The sequence below is a fragment of the Mytilus californianus genome, unplaced genomic scaffold, assembly GCF_021869535.1.
Source record: "Mytilus californianus isolate M0D057914Y unplaced genomic scaffold, xbMytCali1.0.p SCAF_12, whole genome shotgun sequence".
NCBI lineage: Eukaryota > Metazoa > Mollusca > Bivalvia > Mytilida > Mytilidae > Mytilus > Mytilus californianus.
The window spans coordinates 45,976,296-45,997,008 of NW_026262604.1; the positions used below are offsets into that span (position 1 = coordinate 45,976,296).

General features: G+C 32.2%; 2 protein-coding genes and 1 pseudogene across 2 annotated transcripts; all 3 read left to right on the forward strand.

The window, feature by feature from the left end:
- The first annotated feature begins 3,067 nt into the window (after positions 1-3,067).
- Positions 3,068-6,061, forward strand: LOC127721898 (leukocyte elastase inhibitor A-like). The gene has a single exon (XM_052228714.1). It carries the CDS (start codon positions 3,072-3,074, stop codon positions 4,209-4,211), a length of 1,140 nt encoding a protein of 379 aa, XP_052084674.1. The 5' UTR covers positions 3,068-3,071; the 3' UTR covers positions 4,212-6,061.
- A 6,505-nt stretch (positions 6,062-12,566) lies between these two features.
- On the forward strand, positions 12,567-13,930 carry LOC127721896 (serpin B6-like). Its single transcript, XM_052228712.1, has one exon. It carries the CDS (start codon positions 12,642-12,644, stop codon positions 13,791-13,793), a length of 1,152 nt encoding a protein of 383 aa, XP_052084672.1. The 5' UTR covers positions 12,567-12,641; the 3' UTR covers positions 13,794-13,930.
- Positions 13,931-14,374: 444 nt separating this feature from the next.
- LOC127721097 (serpin B3-like) lies at positions 14,375-16,446 on the forward strand (annotated as a pseudogene).
- Positions 16,447-20,713: the final 4,267 nt, after the last annotated feature.

Here is a 20,713-nt window from a genome sequence, read left to right on the forward strand (position 1 = left end):
AAAAATTATAGGGTCACCGACTTTGTTTTACGGTGCACAGTATTTAAAGTCGTGTTCTAGAAGAAAACATACGATAAAACGTCGAAACAATCGTAACATCATCGCGTTATAGGCCGTAAAACGTCATTTTTTGACGTATTTTACTACCAACAAGGTAACAGATTGGTTAATACTCTAAAAACGAAGTTGTAGACAATATGATTATTTCATATCTTAATCAGCCTGTCTGTTACTCCCGAAAAATAGGGAGATTACAATTGGAAAGTTGACATCATTACGTTTGACATATATCTTAGTTCAGAGTCGTCCATCTATGTCAATATAGTGGAAAAGCTGAAAATATGAATCAAACTTCTGGTTTCGGTAGCATCTAAAATCTCAAGTTCACTTGGATAAATGAGATGTTTGCACTCACTGAAAAGTTATTATTATCTTCTTATTTTATATTAATTTATGAAAATTCACATATGAATGACACCATTGGTTGAATATAACTCATCACAATATTTCTGGTCGCCATGTTCTATTATAGAATCAATGGTGGTTAGAACTTTAGAAATGTGATATATTTTGTCAAACATCTTAACGAGCCAGTTATATATCGTTCTTTGCATGAAATTTTTGAGAAGTTAGATTGTCTAAAGACGAAAGATTTTTATCGTCTTTTTTATGTTTATGCCATAGGAGAGAGTTGTGTCAAAAAAGACCGATGACGTCATGCAAAAAGAAAAAATCCACAAGTCATATACCTGCGCAGATATCATTCAAGTTATAAAAAAAGATGTGCATCGCCCTGTTGGTTTTGTAAAAGTTTTTAATCCTTCAGCTTAGATTCCCGTTAGACCCGGATGATCGAGTAGCAAATTGATGTAAATATAAAATGCACATGTAGCTGTTTACAAAATTTGTATTGTATGAAATTGACTTATAAGGTACCAATTTAGAAAACATATGCATTCCGATCGCGTTATGTGTAAAAGAATCAATAGTATGTATTAGTTATAACAAAGTAACACAATGACGTCAAGGCTAAAACTGCAAGTGCGTTGTTCATTGCGCACACGAAGGCCAGATAATATTAACATTGCAATTGCGTAAATTGTGCTCAACATGACAGCTTGATATTACTGTAAAAGATTGATATTCAAATTTGGCACGGGGGTTATTTCGCGTAACTTAGTTTCAAAAGTTCATTATAAATATTAACATTAGGAAACGTCGATGCAAAAGATGTACAAACTGATATTCCTAACATCAAGAAATGTTATATAGTTTTGTTTATAAAATCTAAGGATTTAAAACAATTTGTGCCACTTCTAAACTGTAACATTATTGTCGCTTGCCCTTTAGGACCATCAAATATGGAGAAGAAGGTATTGATTCAAAATGTGTTTTTCTTTTTACAAGTTTGATTTGTCTTAATATGACAACCAATGCGTGTAAAAATGAAAAATGGGCTATATAGATTAGGATAGGGACTCCCAGGCTTTTTAAGACAATTATTATCCCTTGACTTGAAGTTGGCATGTCACATCATGGTTTCTTGGAGTCAATGTTCATCGTCGATAAGGATAAAAATATATATGGCTTAAGGTTGAAGGGCTTAAATGCAGTCAATGGATAGAGCAGAAGAAGAAGAATATATAAATAATTTGATGGTTTGAGTCACAGTTATATGTGAAATAATTCAGGAATAATAATTGTAGTGATAACCCCAAGAAGTATTTGTATCTTGCATTGTAACGATTTTTTTTTATGAATCAGCACGTTTCGACGGAAGGAAGTCGTTCCAGGAGAGAGGATGTATATTGCAGTCAATGCATCTTGTTAATAAAAATAGAAATATATATGAAGTTGGCTCGTTAGAGATATAAAAAGATATTAACTTAAGGGAGAGGGAATTTGTGTTGACATCATACAGAGATAAGATATCTGTGCAAGACAAGACATATTGTCATGAGGAATCAAGTCATCATACATAAAATGAGGAGTGTGTCAATGGTTTTTGAGACCAATACTACGAATTATATCATGTAGACTATATGATATCCACAAACTTGGGTTATAAGTTATTCATTACTTTAAACCGCTTTTTGTATTTTGAATGATGAGATAGCTATTCATTCTTTCTAGATAGTAAGAAAATGATATAGGTACTATTGAATGATAAACATGATAAAGCCTTCGGACACGACTTTTCATGTAGCGTCAACACGATATACCAACATGGAGAATATTAGTTATAATTGAACTATAAACATTTGTCATACAAATGGGATGTTTTTCTTTCATGCAGAAAATGCCTGTGCCAAGTCCTGAATTTTGACAACTGCTTTCCATGTGTTCTGTTGGTTTATGAAATCTTGTGTTTGATTGTGTCAGATTTTACGGAATTCCCCCTTTTTGAATTTACCTTGGAGTTCGTTTGTTACTACTTTTTTCTATTGCAGATGTCTGCTGTGATAAAACTATTTAGTATTGTGATTAAAAAGAACAAAATAAACACAAGAAGAATATCAGGGAAAAAAGTCTTTACAACTTGTATTGGTGTGGTTTAAAAATATTTTACACACGTTTGAACGATTAAATAGTTGTTTATCGCAAATCGTAATACACACCTACGGCAAATAAACGTCGCATTTGAACATAACCAATAACTCCTGAAATGCAAAATACTGCTTTATCTTCAGTACGAAAATTCAGGACTTTTATTATTAATAGTTGTATATAGTTTAGATAAGATGCGCATAACTAAAATGTAGTTTTTAAGAAAAATGTTTAAGGCCTTATATTAAGAAATAGATAATTTATTTTACAAAAAAAAAAATAAAACAAAAACAATATTTTGTGAATCCGTTATTTTACTGAACTTAAGCTATTAACAAAACCCAGAAAACTTCTGTATTTTTGGGTAAATAACCTTTTATTCATTATAAAATGAAACGGGGAATACCTGAAACTGTTTATGTTAACGAGGTCAGGCCACATGACTATACTCGTAGCATTACATTAGGTATTTATAAGAACATGTAGACATTGTGATCTTTAATACTGATATAAATTCCTTTTTAATGGCTTTAGCTCGAGGACTTGTTTCAAACATCGCGTTTGAACAAGCGATCGGAAATTTTGCATTCTCTTTGTATAATAAGGTACCAAAAGACGGTAATGAAGTATTATCACCATACAGTATCACCACCGCTCTGCTCATGCTCATGCTGGGTACGGATGGGACGACCAAAAATCAAATGATGTCATCTATGTACTTGCATACTTTGCCTACGAACGTGCATTTTAATTACAAACGACTCGAATTAAAGCTGACCAGGAAAGCAAAAAAAGGTGCATCGCTTTTGGTAGCTAACAGATTATACGGAAGTAATGCTTTTTCTTCTTACAAAGATAAGGTCCGGCGTTATTATGGAAGTGCGATGAAACTAATGGACTTTACAGGACAGCGAGAAAAATCGAGGAAAAGTATAAATGATTGGATTGCAGGAAAAACCAATAACAAAATTAAAAATGTGATTAAAAAGAAAATGATAGACGCCAGCACAGCTTTAGTTTTGGTTAATGCTATTTATTTTAAAGGATCATGGGACGCTAAATTTGACCAGACAAAAACTAAAAGGGAAACATTTCGCGTCAGCCAGCACGTACGAAAACAAGTTTATATGATGAATGCCATTTATAACGTGAAGTCTGGGCGAAATACTGCATTGAACTGTAAAATTCTTCAGCTGCATTATAGCGGAAAGAGATTGTCTATGATATTTATTCTTCCAAATGATGCAAATGGACTCAAGAAACTTGAATCTAAACTATCTTTGAATACTTTCAAAAACATTCTTGGTGGACTACGTACACAAAAGACTGTTATCAAAGTACCAAAGTTCAAAATAGAGACCGGGTACGATTTGATTCCAATACTTAAGGCTCGTGGTATGACCAACATATTCAATCGGCGATTAGCAAATTTCAAGAACATGGCTAACGTTAACCGGTCTCTTTACGTCAGCACTGCTGTCCACAAAGCATTTATAGAGGTTAACGAAGAAGGGACCGAGGCACCAAGAAGCACAGTTGTGTTACCAAAAAGGGGTGGTAAGAAAGACTTTTTCCAATTTACAGCGAATCATCCATTTATTTTTGCGATTCGTGATAATTTAACTGGAACAATTATATTCATGGGACGTGTTGTCAACCCCTGATAAAAAAGCCTAATGATATAGAAGATGCATTTCATTTTTGCTGACTTGTTTTGTTTGTCAGTTTTGTTTCCTTTTTTATATTATTTTTAACCATACACCTTTTATAAAATGCTGATTTTTTTTTTTATATTTACAAAAGAAGATACGAATAACAAGTATTGTTTTGTTACTATTTCAAAAGATCAACCGAAATAAGCAATTTAGAGCCAAAAGAATTATCGTCCTTGTATAAAACACATAATTTCAACGTTATTTTATATGAGCTTAGAAGAAAAAAAATAAACTTACCGTGTAAAAGAAACAGTGAATGACGTCATTATCACGAGAACAATTCATTAACGGGACGTATCGCAAGCAAACCATCTCACACATAGGATATTATATAAATTACAGAAGGAGTTTTGTATTCTACGGTTCACATGACTGCATGGTTAGTAAAATTATCATCCATTATGCTAAACAAATACAACCGATTCGCAAGATGTATATACTACTTGTCGTAATACATCATGCACTGTTTACAACCCTAGATGATGGCAACTAGGAAAGACATTATTCGACTAACGAAAGCTATATCTAATGTTGCCTAGATCGCCGAGTGGTCTCGGGCGCTAGACAGAGTTCAGGCAGTGGTGGCACGATTTCACGAAAGCAGGGGTTCAAACCCCGCTGAGGGAAGAACAAAAAATTGCTAAATTAAGTTTGTAAATCTAACATTATTAGACTAAATTTCAGAAGAATATTTATTATATTATATTATATTATATTATTTGCAATATGACATATGCTTATCACTGGAAAATGTTGATTTACTTTTGAGGATGTATATCAATCGTTTCAGGAAAATTTCACAGGAAAAGTATCTTCTCGGGTATACATTAAATTTATCATCATACAGTTAATACGTAAATAATCTTTGAAAGAAGGTCATTCGATCATTGTCAGTTACATGTTTATAGATATTGTACAGTAATTACTTGATTCAAATACGCGACTTAAAAAGAGGTCCGACAAGTAACAAAATATTTTAGTATTTTTATGAAGCTTTGTGTGCTCTAACGGACTCGTGAACTTGTTTGGACTTTTCGAAGAAACAAATTATTCTCTTTTCTACGTTTTTTTCTTTTTTTTTGTTTTTTTTTGTTTGAGATTTTGAGAATTCAGTATGATGGCAGATGTTTGAAACTTTATTTCTAATGTATTCAAAAAATGAAAACGGTCAAAAGACAAACAACAGTTTACAAAACACAACATAGAAACCTATTGACCAAGCAACACGAATCCTACCGAAAACCGGGTTTGATCTCGGGTGCTTAGACAGGGTAAATAGACCCTGATCCACATATGACTGCATGTCGCCGTTTAGGTTTATGGTTGAGTTTCTGTTTCATGGTACCCAATATCTTCTTTTAAATATTTATGCTTATATTCAATGTAGATAAATTAACAATAAGTATGATAAATATGTATTGTCAATAAAGGATGGAAGATAGTGAAATGTGGATTGGCATCATTACAATTGACTGTGTGTCCATGCAAGGAGCCACTGTGGTATTGTTGTGATACTTCATTTTAGTTCAAAGAACGTCACACTGCCCTACACGAAGAATTGGTTAATAACGTTTCCATTCTAAACCATAACTGTGGTTCTTTTTAAACCACTGTTACTTTAGAAATTTATGACGATAGCAATCATATTTTCCTTTGTTGTCGACCTTTCTTGCAGATACTGAAATCCTGTTGAATAAAAATGATGGAAGCATAAATTACATATTACATTTTCAATTTCGAAGTACCCTTGTTTTTACCAGTTATACCTTATTTTACGGTTATCATTTTACTCATTGTTGGACGCAACACGATGACTTTTGATTATGTACATCTTTCTTTATGTGGGGGGGGTTTAGTCTGAATGAATTATTGTCTTATTAGCATTCATACATTCTGTTTGCTTCTATTGATTATTATAATATCATAGAAAGGACAATTTCCTTTTCTATCTTGATCCGCCGTATGGATAGCTCATTAAAAGAAGCGATGAGGAACCTTAAGTTATATATATATATATATATTTATCTTTTTTAAATGTATATTTGATAGATAGAAGTGTCAAAATGAATATTTTTTTATATTTGATTGATATGCATCAGTGCTTCAGTTGTTGTGGTATTAAAGTACCAAAAACAACACTTGTCATCTTAATGCAATGCTTCAAAGTAACAAATACAAACTGTACAAAGATTAAGTACAAATTTAACATCAGCTCAGTAGTTAGTACTTCGATACTGACATGATTTATAACGAACCATCTGAAATTGCCTGTTTATGAATTTTGAAATTATACAAAAACTAAGGTTTCAGCTCCATCAGGAAAAGTTGGCCGCAGATGGATTTGGCTATTTTTATAGGTCCTTTTTGGTTTATAGCTCTACAACGTTTTCGGTCCTTATACATCTTTGGCTTTAAAATATTCGATTTTGGGCGTTCCTAATGAAGACAAATCCAGAAAAGCACGTCGAACGCATGAACTTTCTAACGTGTTGTTTTCATTTTTTAACATATATCATATATAAAATCAGCATAGATTCCAAGATTGCAATTGTGTTCGCAAGATGCGCGTTTCGTCTCCAAACGACTCATTAGTGACGCCAAACGACTCATCAGTGACGCTCAAATTAAAAAAAGTAGAAAACACAATTCTAAAGCAACATAAAGTACCAAATTAAAGAGGATCGAGGACCTAACATTCCTAAAGGTTGTGAAAATACATCTATGGTAATATATTCCTTAGGCAGATAATCCTTAGTATTTCGGAAAAATGAAAAGTTTAGTAAACCGTTAATTTATAATTATGACCATATCAATGATAATTCCTGTCAACACAGAAGTGCTGACTACTAGGCTGGTGATACAATCGGGGAGGAAACCTCCACCAGCAGTGGCATCGACCCAGTTACTGTAAATAAACTCATCATTGACACCAGACTTGAAATTTTGTACGCCAAACCCGCGTTTCGACTTCAATAGACGCCCTAACCAAAACATTGAAAAGACCAATAAGTACGAAGCATTGAGGACGCATACATGATCTAAAAATTTGAAACTTAAATAAGGTCAGAGGTGTTTAAACAATAATATCAAATTTCACAATTTTGTAGTACCCATTGCATTACACTGTTGCGTAAAGTTGTACATGTTATACCAATTGTTCTTTTCATGTGTCATTTAAGAGTAAGATTAGTGTGGACAAGCTGGTGCAAACTCAATGAACTGTATATTTGGTGTTTTTATGTAGATAGCTATACAAAAATCTCTTCTCTTATATTCTATCATTGTTATTTAGCTACGTATAGTGTTTCCATTGAGTAAATTTTGATACAAGACAACCTAATATTTTGAGTAACTTTGCCGAAAATTTCAAAATGTTCAATTTGGTCTGACATACTTTGCCTAATGCCTGCTTTCGCATTTTGTTATAATCCAGAATATCTTCATTTTCACGCGAACTGATGTCTTAATTTCCAACCCTTCATCTCAAACACCCCTTAACGGAACTGGCTAATTTGAATTATTTGTTTATATTTTAGTCACCCTAAAGAAAGAAATATATAACACAGATTATACATTAAAACAATTATTTAATCATTATATGAGCTGTATCGGATAGAAATCGACCTTATGCAAGTGCATGTATATATGTTCATGTATAAGGCTTTGATTGATTTTGGAACATTCAAATACAAAAAAAAACGGTAAAATTTGGTCAGATTTCGTGGGTTCTTATAACACCTCAATTTCAAACAGTTACATACTTTCCGTAGAGATTTTTGTTTAACCCAAATAGGTAAACAGACGTATCGATATTCATTTACATAAGGTTAATTTATATCCGATGCAGCTCATATCATAGTTTCCCTATCACGCCAATTTTAAGAAAATAATTTCAATCATTATTGTTCTCATAAGTAGTTAAAATTCATAATAACTATAAGGCCTACAATGTATACGCGCTGGTTCTGTACATTATATTCCTCATAGGCGCTCAAATCAAAACATTTGAAAGGCCCAATCAAATAAGAGGTTGAAGAGAATTAAAACCCGAAAAACTCCAAAAATTTGTACCAAATACGGTTAAAGCAATCTATGAAAAGGGACAGAAAACCTAAGTGTTTCTTTTGTTTATTATTATTTAACATTTTATAAACCGTAAATGAAAATAAATATAAATGGTCAGCACATGTCACTATTAAAAACGACACACAAGTATATGTTACCTTGTAAAACAACGTTATATCTATTTAATGTTATTAATGTAAATGTACAGTGTAATTTGACATTACATTTGTCTTGAACGTGTTTTACAGATTTATATAAGGAGATTATATTAATAATTAACATAACCTGTACATCATGTGTTGGTTTCAGCTAGAATAAACCAGTTTATAATATAATTATGTAGGTTTAAGGCTACTTAAATTTTCACATACATGTAGCAATATTTGCTTTTTAAATTCAACGTCTTGTGACTGCGTTATTACTTCTTCATGCAAATTAGAATAAAAAAAATGAAAGGGTCTATGAATACTCAGGCTAAATCGATATCCAAAGACCAAACGGTTGCTAACCGTATGTCCTACCTCAATCAGAAGTAAATTCCTGTCTCCGCAAATAAAGCCCCTGAAACTTGTGTTGGATGTAAATCACATTACATAACCTGCTTGATAATGAATAGGGAAGTGCCACTTTACTTGGAAACTCAACATATACCCACCCGACACATATCTAAGAAGAAACCCTGAATAATAATAGGTCTGTTCTATGTTCTATGTAGTGAATGTTGTGTCGTTGGCATTCCCGACATAAAGTATTTGAATTTGCTTGAATATTATGAAATTACTGTTTCACAGATGACGACGGTTATGTTCCAATTGTCGTACCCAAAATCTTGCTGTTTTCGTCTTTCATCACATTATTGTTACTAATAATACGAAAGGAAGAACCTGAGGTAATTCCGGTTTTTGGTAAAGTTCGTGTTGATCAATTTTCAATGTTGTGTTTTGTGTTGTTTATCTTTTCGTCGCGTGTGTTTTTGCTATGTGGTTGTCAGTTTGTCATTGACTTATGAGTTGAATATCTCTTTGATGTCTTCCACTCTTTTGTGCATTATTCGGTAGTTTTTCAATAACTTTTTTGTGAGCTGAGTAAGTTCAAAGGTTGTCGTTCGTTAGTATGTGTCATTTTTGTTTTTCATAAATTGTTTTGTTATAAATTAGGCCGTTAGTTTTCTCTATTGAATTGTTGAGGCCTGTAATATGCGACTATACGTTATAGGTTTTTCTCATTGTTGAAGGCCGTATGGTTGCCTATAATTGCTTACATCCATTTCATTTGAACTTTGTAGGATAGTTGTCTCACTGGCAATCATACTACATCTCCTTATTTTTACATTTAAGTAATCTGTATGTGCCAATTCGCCATCAGGATTGGAAGGAAGGAAATATCGTTCGCCTGTCTCATACTTACACATCCTTAATACTTTTTTTATAAAATTTATAATAACCCCTGCTCTTTTTGTCCGCCTAAAGAGTCTGGTGGTAGCGTTCTCGTGATGAGAAGGAAAAGTCTATGGTTTGATCTCCAACTGGATCATACCAAAGGCTTTAAATTGGTTTTTGCTGCTTTGCATGATGTTTTTAGTTGCAAGAGCAAATACTGGTCATTATGCAGTCATGCATACGACTGTGTGTTACCCAATTTTGGTTCGGTGTGTCGTTCTAGCAATATCAGGATTCATATATATTCATACTTACTTATTCTAGTCCTCAATATGCATGCATTATTTCCAGTGGACGTTTAAAATCTGTCTGTCCATCCATCGACTCATGATTATTTTACATGTTTTACACAGGTTTGGATTGCTTCCATGATAGACAACTTACCAGTGACCGAAAGTTTTTTTTTCTTCAAATCTTTTAAAATGTATAAAATACTTTTTTATTTATATTTTCTACGCATATACAACTACATAAATGCTTGGTTATTGTTCATATTAATTAATTAATTATGGTTTTTGTCATCACTCATTTTAATAGGTTTTGTTTTACAGTTGTTACAATTTTTTCATTAGAAAATGAGTCACAGGCAGTCAATATAGAAAATTCCAGGTGAAGCAACAAATTTTTATTTTGTGTTTCATATTCAATTTCAATAAGAAAACAAGTTTTGATCAAATATCAACTCAAAGCTTTTCGTTATAAATAAAATAAATGTTTCAAATGATTGAAACAGAGAGGCTCCATTTTTTTCTTTTATTAAATTTTTAATGGGTCAGTTAATCTAAAAGTATTTCAATTAATTGGAAGAGGAATCTGAATATCATTTATTTTCTGGAACCTCTAAAAAAAAGTAGTGATGCAATATCTGCTCCAAACTCCGAAAAATTGAGTTACTCGCCGCTGCTACGCGATGTTTGACGCATCCAGCGTAGTGACAAACCCACTATTGAAAACTTATATATTACCCTTTATCTTTATATTACACACTTATGCTTAAGTTCGTGTGTTCTTGTACCTATTATGAAATTACTGTGTAAAATTACGAAGTGCACCAGCTGATGTAACAGTTTTAACGATATAATTTCACTTTAGTTTTTTTTTTAATCTCGCCCTCAATAATTACAAACATTTGTGTGATCCTGTATTACTCGTTGTTGTTTGCCATATCATGTTTTATGTCTTAGTTTTATGTCGGTATGAATACAGTGAAGTCTTTTCTTTGGAATGCATTTTCTTCGGAAAGAGTTGTACGATCTGTTATGTACTAGCAATATTCTAGTTATTGCAATCAAAGGAGGATGACGGAAATATGAGACAACTTGTTGAAATCATCTCCCCCCCCCCCCCCCCCCCCCCCCACCAAAAAATAAAAAAAACAAACAAAACAAATCAATCAAACAAATCAAACAAAACAATCAAAGCAAACAAAACAAAATAAACAAGCAAACCAATCGACATAAAAGAAGTCATTGACAGAAAATTAGAGTATAGTATAGTAAATGTCGTTTCCTTAGCATTGTCGACACATGCAGTTATACGTGTTTCTTTTACTTTTTGGGTCAAATATTTTCCAATTGATTTTTCCTACTTATGTTATTATAAATTTTCAGTGATCTTAATATAAAGATTTAAAATTTCGTGTCTCCCCCTTTTTAGAGTTCATGGCCTAAATTTGTGTGTATTACCTTGATTTGTCTTCCTACTCGATGTATGAGATTTGAACATAGATACACTACTAATGCGTATATATCCAGTAGATTAAGTATATAACTTTTGAATCAAATACACGTTATTTTGTGATGATCCAGTACGAACACGCATGAAACTATACTTAACAACACAAATAAAGCACCACATCTTACCATATGTAGTTGTTTCGCAATATCTTGTTTTGCTTCAAATTTGTAGAATGTATTAAATTTAACCATAACCATGAAACTAAAACAAAGTTTACAGAAAAGTTTTGATTTATGTGGTGGCAATGGAGTTTGCAATCAGAGAATTCAAATATCAAAAGTCTGAGGTGAGTCAATTTCGAATTGGCCTTTGGACAATAATTCGAAAATCAGAGTCGTTCTCTTCGTTTTCATGTGAACAGATACACACTACTTTAGTTTTTCCCAGATTTGGCAACAGGTTTGTTTTGTTTTGTTGTTATTGTTCAAAATATTAAATATGAAGAAATGTTTTATGTCACAGAATTTGATATTTTGATGTTTATGACTTCAAAAACGTATGGTAAAAATTTTGACCCATTTTAATCATTTTTCAAAAAGTTATATGCAAAAGAAATGTTTACTTTAAGGAAATTCGTTGATGTGGTGCATTTTTGTTGTTGCTGAGTATATACATTTAAACTTTCATTTATTTTTTTCCTTCCCTATGTGAAATCTTCTTTGCTTTTTTTCAAACAAATTATTACCCAACCCTTGAACTAACCGATAGTCATTTTCCAGCTAACTCTTTACTATGTTTCTATATATATACTAGTATATAAAAAAGAATATTGGACTGTGTCCCCAATACAGCGAAACACGTTCTGTAATTTTCTATTGAATATTCTGGTTTTCACCAGTTGTATCTACGTACAAGTATAAAACATTTAGATTGATGAGGGTTTTTTCTAGATGCATTTACTTGTCAACAGTAAATACGTAACAAACCATCTACGTCATCATCTTTATGAACGGTAGATAAATTATTTTGCAAAAGACATCACGCTAAGTTATAGCTTATACGTAATTATTCTTGTCACAAACATAAACATGTGTCACAAGATGACAAGTCCCTGTATATAAAATGATGCATTGTATTAATCGTTACTTCTAGCATATTTTCTTCACTTAATATTATCTTTTATTTTAAAATTTTTCTAATGAATATTCAACCTCCATTATCCAATGTGGTTTTCGAAGAAGGGATTGCAAATTTTTCTATTTTCCTGTACAGTGCACTAGAAAGAAAAGGAAATGAATTCATATCACCATACAGTATCACGTCTGCTATGTTATTACTAGTTTTAGGAACCGGAACCACGACAAAATATGAAATGGAGACTGCCATTTTTGAATATGAGGAACCAGATGATGTCAACCGAGGATACAAACTTCTTAATGACAAACTATCGACCAGAACAGCACCGGGCGTTACATTTGCTATTGCTAATAAGTTATACGCTAGTCAGGGCTTAAATCTTTTAAACACGTTCTCTACAAAGGCATCAACAATCTATGGTAGTGTCGTTGAACGCTTGGATTTTGTTAAAAATACGGAAAATTCACGAGTGACAATAAATAATTGGATTTCCGCAAATACAAACAACAAAATTAAAGATATGATTCCGAAAAATGTTCTTAATAAAGATACATTACTTGTTCTGGCCAACGCTATTTACTTTAAAGGGACATGGAAAACAGAATTTAACAAGAATGACACGAGACAAAGAAACTTTTTCGTCAGCACAAACGAGCAAACACTTGTACAAATGATGTATGGTGAGTTTGATGCAAAGTCTGGCGAAGACCTTGATCTTGACTGCAAGATTTTACAACTTCCATACAAAGGAAACAAGATATCTATGGCATTTATTTTGCCAAATTCTGGTGATGGACTAACCGAACTGGAAAATATACTTACCAATAACGATTTAACGACACTTGTAAGCGGTTTAAAGACACAGAAAACACTAATTCGAATTCCTAAATTTACAATGCAACGTGAGTACGATTTGAAACCTATTTTTTCAGTGTTAGGAATTACGGAAATATTTGATCCAATGATTGCAGATTTTAGTGAAATGGTTCAATCTGATGCACACATGAGTGATGCGCGTCATAAAGCTTATATTGAGGTCAACGAAGAGGGGAGCGAGGCAGCAGCAGCCACTACGGTCACTATACAAGTGAGATCAAACATAAGTCCCAAACCAAAGCCATTCCAGTTCGTAGCAGATCATCCTTTTTTGTTTTTGATTCAGGATGACGAAACAGGAATACCGCTGTTCATTGGAAGATTTACCAGGCCATAGTTTAACACGTCTTTTATTACAACATATAAATTGTAACATTATTCAACAAATATATATTCTTTTTTCTGTTACGTATACTGATAATAGTTCTTTTTTTACTCATGTAATCATCTTTTCATAATAAACGTGACATTTTAGACTGACTTATGCATGCTTTTTTTTATTTTTATTTTTTCTTCCCGTTCTTGGTTTTTTTTCTTAGGTAATACTCTTTCTGACACACGGTGTACAACAATGAAAAACCCTCAGGACCGTACAACAAGCCACGAGTCTTAACAAATTGTTTATGATTTTAATAGTTACCTTCAAATATCTCATACAAGACCAAATTTGCAAAAGATAGAACACATAAGACAGCAAAATCTATCACAAATATCTTCGACAGGTGATAGGCATATACACATGCGTCGTGAGGAACTAAACATTAAAACACCTCATCAACTAATGTATGCAGTTACTGGAAACAAGTATAAAACCATGTGGGGTGGACTGTTATAACAGGACTAGCTGTAAATGCACATTTACCAAGGCAAAAAATAAAATGAAAAGATAAACAGTCTTCACAATTATCATTTTAAAAAATGAAAAGTCCCAACAGAAGAAAGGGTAAACTTAGATGTCCAGGATGGGTACACAGTTTATACCCCATTAGTAGTACCCGTCGTGTTACTGAATACGTGTAAGCATTTGATGATAAGTCTCATTTAGTGATTTCACAATAGAGGAAAAGAGGATTGTGGGTGATTCAAGAGTAACATTTCCGTCGTCATCAGTGACACTTATCTTCCATTACAATCGACGGAATCATGATAACTTCAGTAACACTCTGGAAGGGATGACTTCAACCTCACTATATGAAACCCTTTGTTCAAAAGCTTTCTTGTTAGAAGTAACCCTCTTTCAAGTGAATCTTGATAGAAAATGACTAAAAAAAAGATTTTCAGTTTTCCTGTCAAACATTTTAGGCTCTCTCTAGGCACTCTTGTGTCCTCCACCAATTAAAACCGACCGCTATGAAATAGCAATAGTGGTGAAGATGGCTTCAAACACCAAATAATCAATCAACCAATCCACTCCGCAAGTATCATATGGCTACTAGGAAAAAAAGATGATGACATGAAAAGATCCCTGCAGACGTCACACCTATTCCACAACTAAAATATTAGACAATTGCAAAACTTAGATTTCTAAAGAATCCCTTTACAGGAATATACACAAAAAGTAAAATGTATAATTGCTGGAAAACAAATACTATGAATTCAGAAAACAGGTAACGGGTTAACAGGGTAACAGTTTGACAGGTTAACAGCTAAAAACAGGTCAGACCATGTTCATTTATATTTCAGATAATAGCACTTCTCCAATTAAGCATAACATTAAAATTCAAAGTTATTCACCAATGTTCAAATCTCAAAAATTGATTTGGAAGACAAGAGAAAAAAAAAACACGGAAGGAATCGCATGATTTTAAAAAAGAAGCAAAACAAGGTACGTCGACAGGGTAAGGATGTCAGGCTAGGTCTCCATCAACCAATGGTATATTTCGTCCCTCTTTTTGGTGAACAATTACGCATAATTTTTGTAATATATTTCTGCAATTTATAAAAAATTGTCAAAGATCTAGAAGCCTGCATCGCTAGGAAGTTTTGCCCTTTGTTGATCTGCGATAACAATTGGCACATGTTGTTCCGTAGGTTTTCATTAATCGGCTATATCAAAACATAAACTTTTAGTTTAAGACTAGAAGATTTCTGAACAATAGGAATAAATTGCCTCTAACAGCAATCCAACTGAACGATACCAGATAAGTGGTGTACTTTCGATTTGGAATTCCAATATTTGAAATTAAAGGCGGCGGATCAAAATCTGACATAACTAGTTAAAACCTTGAAATGGTAGTGTAGTTAATCGCTTGGATTTTGACAATAAATAATTGGATTTCCAAAAAAACTAACAACAAAATTAAAAACATATCCCGAAAAAAGTTTTGAGTGCAAATACATTACTTGTTCTGACTAACGTCATTTACTTTAAAGGGACATGGAAAACAGAATTTAACAAGAATGACACGAGACAAAGAAACTTTTTCGTCAACACAAATGAGCAAACACTTGTACAGATGATGTATGGTGAGTTTGATGTAAAGTTTTTCGAAGACCTTGATCTTGATTGCAAGATTTTACAACTTCCATACAAAAGAAACAAGATCTCTATGATATTTGTTTTGCCAAATTCTGGTGATGGACTTACCGAACTTTAAAATATATTTCCAAGGATGATTTAACGATACTTGTAAGCGAACTAAAGACACAGAAAACAATTATTCGAATTCCAAAATGTATAATGGAACGTGAGTACGATTTGAAACCTATTTTTTCAATGCTTGGAATTACGGAAATATTTGATCCAACGAATGCAGATTTTAGTGAAATATTTCAATCTGATGAACACGTGAGTAATGCGCGTCATAAAGCTCATATTGAAGAAGAAGGGAAGCGAAGCGGCAGCGGCCACTACGATCACTATGGTGAAGTCAAGCATGATTACTCAACCGATCTCATTCCAGTTTATAGCAGATCATCCTTTTTTGTTTTTGATTCAGGATGACGAAACAGGAACACCGTTGTTCATTTGAAGATTTACCAGGCCATAGTATAACATTTTCTTTTAAACATATGCATTATTCAACTAGTTAATATTACTTTTAATGTTACTCGTACTGATAATAGTTGTTCTAGTAAATGTACAGCAGAGCATTTAAAGGCATGCATAAATAGTCATTTGCTTAGTAATACGAAAAAATGCATTATATCTGCCTATTGTTAATAAAAACATCTTAACAGAGAATTACTACATATCGTTTATATTTTGTTAAGGATCTGACAACATCACACTATAAGTAGTTTAGGAGTTGTTAAGCTATCGCATGGAAAGAACGAAGATGGGTTTTTTAAACCGGCCAACTGAGCAACTTGCATTAAAGTTCATCTAGTTAGAAATTTTTTACATTGCATTCAACTGACCAGCGGGAGATCTCTTTTATCGACTCAGGTCATCATCTTTTCATAATAAACGTGACTTTTTCAACTTTAACTGACATATATTCTAGTAAATTTATGCATGCATTTTTGAATTTTCTCATGTTTTCCCTTCTTGTTTTTTTTTGTTTTTGTTTTTTTGTTTTGTTTTTTGTTTTGTTTTTTTTTGTTTTTTTTTAATTGTTTCTGACAATGAAAACCCCTTAACACCGTACAGCAAACCATGAGTCTTTGCAAATTGTTAATGATTACGCAAGAGAGCCGAAAAATACAAAAGGGACATTCAAACTGATAAGTGTTGAAAATAAACTGACAAAGCCATAGCTAAAGAGGAAAAAGACCAACAGACAAACAACAGTACACAACACACAAAATAAAAAAACTAAAAGCTGAGCAACTCGAAACCCACTAACAACTGGGGGTTAGCCATGAAATATCTAATACAAGATCAAATTTTGCAAAAGATGGAACACATAAGACAGCAAAATATATTATCAAGATATTTGACAGATGATAGGCATATACAGTGACGTGCAAAAAGTATTCGGTCTAAATGGCGGCGTATTTACGTTCTTACAGCTCACTCAGTTATAAACGACCTTGCCCACACGTCATTCACGTCACTGATGATAAAACTATTTATCTTTAGCGTTATACATCACAAGGTCTACACTAGTAACCCGAATTTAGCTTGATCGGCCAAAAAGGTATTAACGCTATTTAAAAAAGATTAATGACCATAAGATAAAGATTGACAAAAATTAAAAATTATTTTTAATGCATTTCAATCAATATCAAATTATTTTAATGCCAGTCAAATAGATTCCCTTGCGGTCATTCAAGTTAGTTTCAGATGTGGTTAAGCTGTCTCGAAATAATTGGCATTTAAATAATTTAATTTTTACCATAAGGTAATTGATATAATTTAGAATGACAAATAAGAAAAAAAAAAACTATTATGAATAAAAGTAAAAGTGAGTAAAAATTTAAAGGATAGAATAACTAATAAATAATTAAATTGATGAATAAAAATAAATGATAAAACAAATAACCTCGATGAATCTATCGTTTATTTGTTTCAACCTTTATCGATTTTAGATATAATACTTAGTAAAGTCACATGCTTCACAATTAAAATAAATGAATGAACAATACATAATATTATAAGTAAAGTAAGAAAACTCAGAAATATTGCAAAAATTGTGAATCTGTTGAAAATAAAATAGATAGATATATAAGTGAACATAATTTTATTTCTCCCAAATGCAGTAGCTCTTTATCTCACATATTCGTTTCAAAGATTGTTAACTGATATGAAAACTCGTGGCATTTAAGTAACGTGTGGTCTCTTACAAATACTTAAAATTAAAAACGGGAAAGAGAATGAGAAGGTCGTAATTGCGCCCATTGGCAGGAGCCTAGAAGTGAAAGATATTTTTTTTTTTTAAATAAATAGAAAATAAATAGATTGAAACTATTATATGCATAGAATTAATGTATTCCTGTATATTTACCTTTTCTTTTTTCTGTTTTCCTATATTGTACTCGTTATTTAGATATTGACAAGATCGTAAAAGGAACAGAAATTATTCATTGTTATTACATAATTTAAATCGATGCATCTTATATTTTCGGTAAAAAAAAACATTTACAATTATACCGACATTAAAATAGTCTGTAATTAAAAACAATTTTTGTTAGATAATAAAATTGATATAGATAATGTTGACACTTGTTGAATTCATTTAGTAAACAGTTAAGTCTTGCTAAAAATTGCAAATAAGGTAACAGCTCAATGAACTTTTCAAACTATGTAAATTGTAATACCGGTCACTGGTGCAAAACGTGCGTTAATTGTGGAAAATGAGTAAATATCAAACGAATATTGAATCGTGGTTACGATTGTGTTAAGGGATTATCGTGCTGTCCGTACGTAAAAGAATTCTTGCAATAAATGAACATAGATTCTGTGAAAATATAAGATAAATTTCAGTCTGCGATAATGATGGATGGGTTTAACGACATTGACTGGCTATTAAGCCCTCTAACAGTCGGCCCTGGCTTACGTCTTTTGATGCACTTAAATAAATTATTTTTACGTTTGTGACATTTGATATAATTATACAGACCAAAAGTTAAAATAAACATTTTAAAACAAGAATAGAAATTAAACATTTCCGCAATGTTGCTGTAATCTAATTTTATCAACTATATTTTAGCGGTAAGCACTAAAAAATAATTTGATTGGCTGATCTAAATAAAATATTTCATGTAGGTGCTCTCGTTGAAGTCCGCGTTACATATTCAAATGAATTTCATTGGTCGTTCCGGAACGTTTGCAAACTTTCAATCGAGATGTTCTCATTGAAGTCCGCGTTCATGTTTCAATAGGATACACAATATTATAAAAATTTTCAAACAGAGTTTCTCTACGATGTCCGCGTTAACAAAAAGAATTTAGAAAAATAACACTTTTATGATTCTTCCCACACAACAAAACTGTCTTTTTCTCAAAGCATAATTACTTTCTACTGATGAACAATACTACTATCAGTGGCGGATTAACCGGGGGCACGTGTTTTAAACGAATTTTACAAATAAACGTTTAGTGACAAGAATGTTAGTATCGATATATGGGATATGTCATCATAACAAAATTCTAACATTACCATTCCTTGTGATTTTTTATTTTCAAAATTGTCTTCTTTTGACTTTATTCAGCAACAAAAAGTTTGTTCAAACAAGATTTGTTTTAAGACTGAATGTCGTATTTTCTTTTCCCTCTTATTTTCAAAGGAAACTAACAAATGCTATGTTAAAAAAAAATCCCCTCCCCCTTTTCCACAAAAAATGGATTGGATTGGCATTGTGTAATATATAATCATCAATGAAATGCTATTTTATTTTTATAAGACATACTTTAAAACATAATCTGGGACTAAAACAATTATCTATTAGTCCAAGCATACAGTAATATATGATGGTATATTTTTCCTGTTTCAATTATCATGTACATGTACATGTATGAGGCTATGAATGCGTCACCATTTATGAGGATATGAATGGGGTTTTCCGAAAAGAGAATAATGGGATAAAAAAATAAATAACAGAATAAAGAGGTGAAGAAATATAAAAAATAGATTGATTGATTGTTGGTTGCTTCACGTCCAGTGGCAAATATGTCATACATGTTAAGGATAAATATAATAGAGACCAATTGGCATAAGAATAAAGAATAGAGTGAAATGGCAAAAAATTAAAAGGTGCTATAGAATCTGACACCCCGTCCCCCACCACCATTACACTCGCATACATACATTTCCAAATAAATATTTAATTTTGGTTTCATGGTGACCCCCCACCCCCAATCAGACATCAAGGTTCTGGGTCCGTCCCTGACAATATTAATATTAAATACAAGCATAAAAAAGTCTGTTGTATTCGTCACAAATATATGGTTGATTTTCAATGTATACTTACATGTATATGACAATAAAGACTTATGCCATCCCCCCATTCCCCCTTAGAAAAAATATAAATCGTACGTTAACTCCCAAATATATGAATTCAGTATATATGAATTCAATATATTTATGAATTCTATAACAATATAAATGTATCAAAAGAATAAATTTAGTGAATTAAATGTTATGAAAAAATGGATTTTGTCTTGTTTTTAGATATATATATAGGCATATATTTTGTATTTTTTTTAAATGTTTTATGCTTATAGGTTTTTATATGTCTCTGATAGTGTTGATCAGGATTAAACAGTGTCACAATATGATCCAATCGCAGCTTTCGGTCCAAAATTGGTAACATTAGTTGAATGATTTTCTTCAAGATTTGCTGCCTATTTGAACATGTATTACACGGACACTT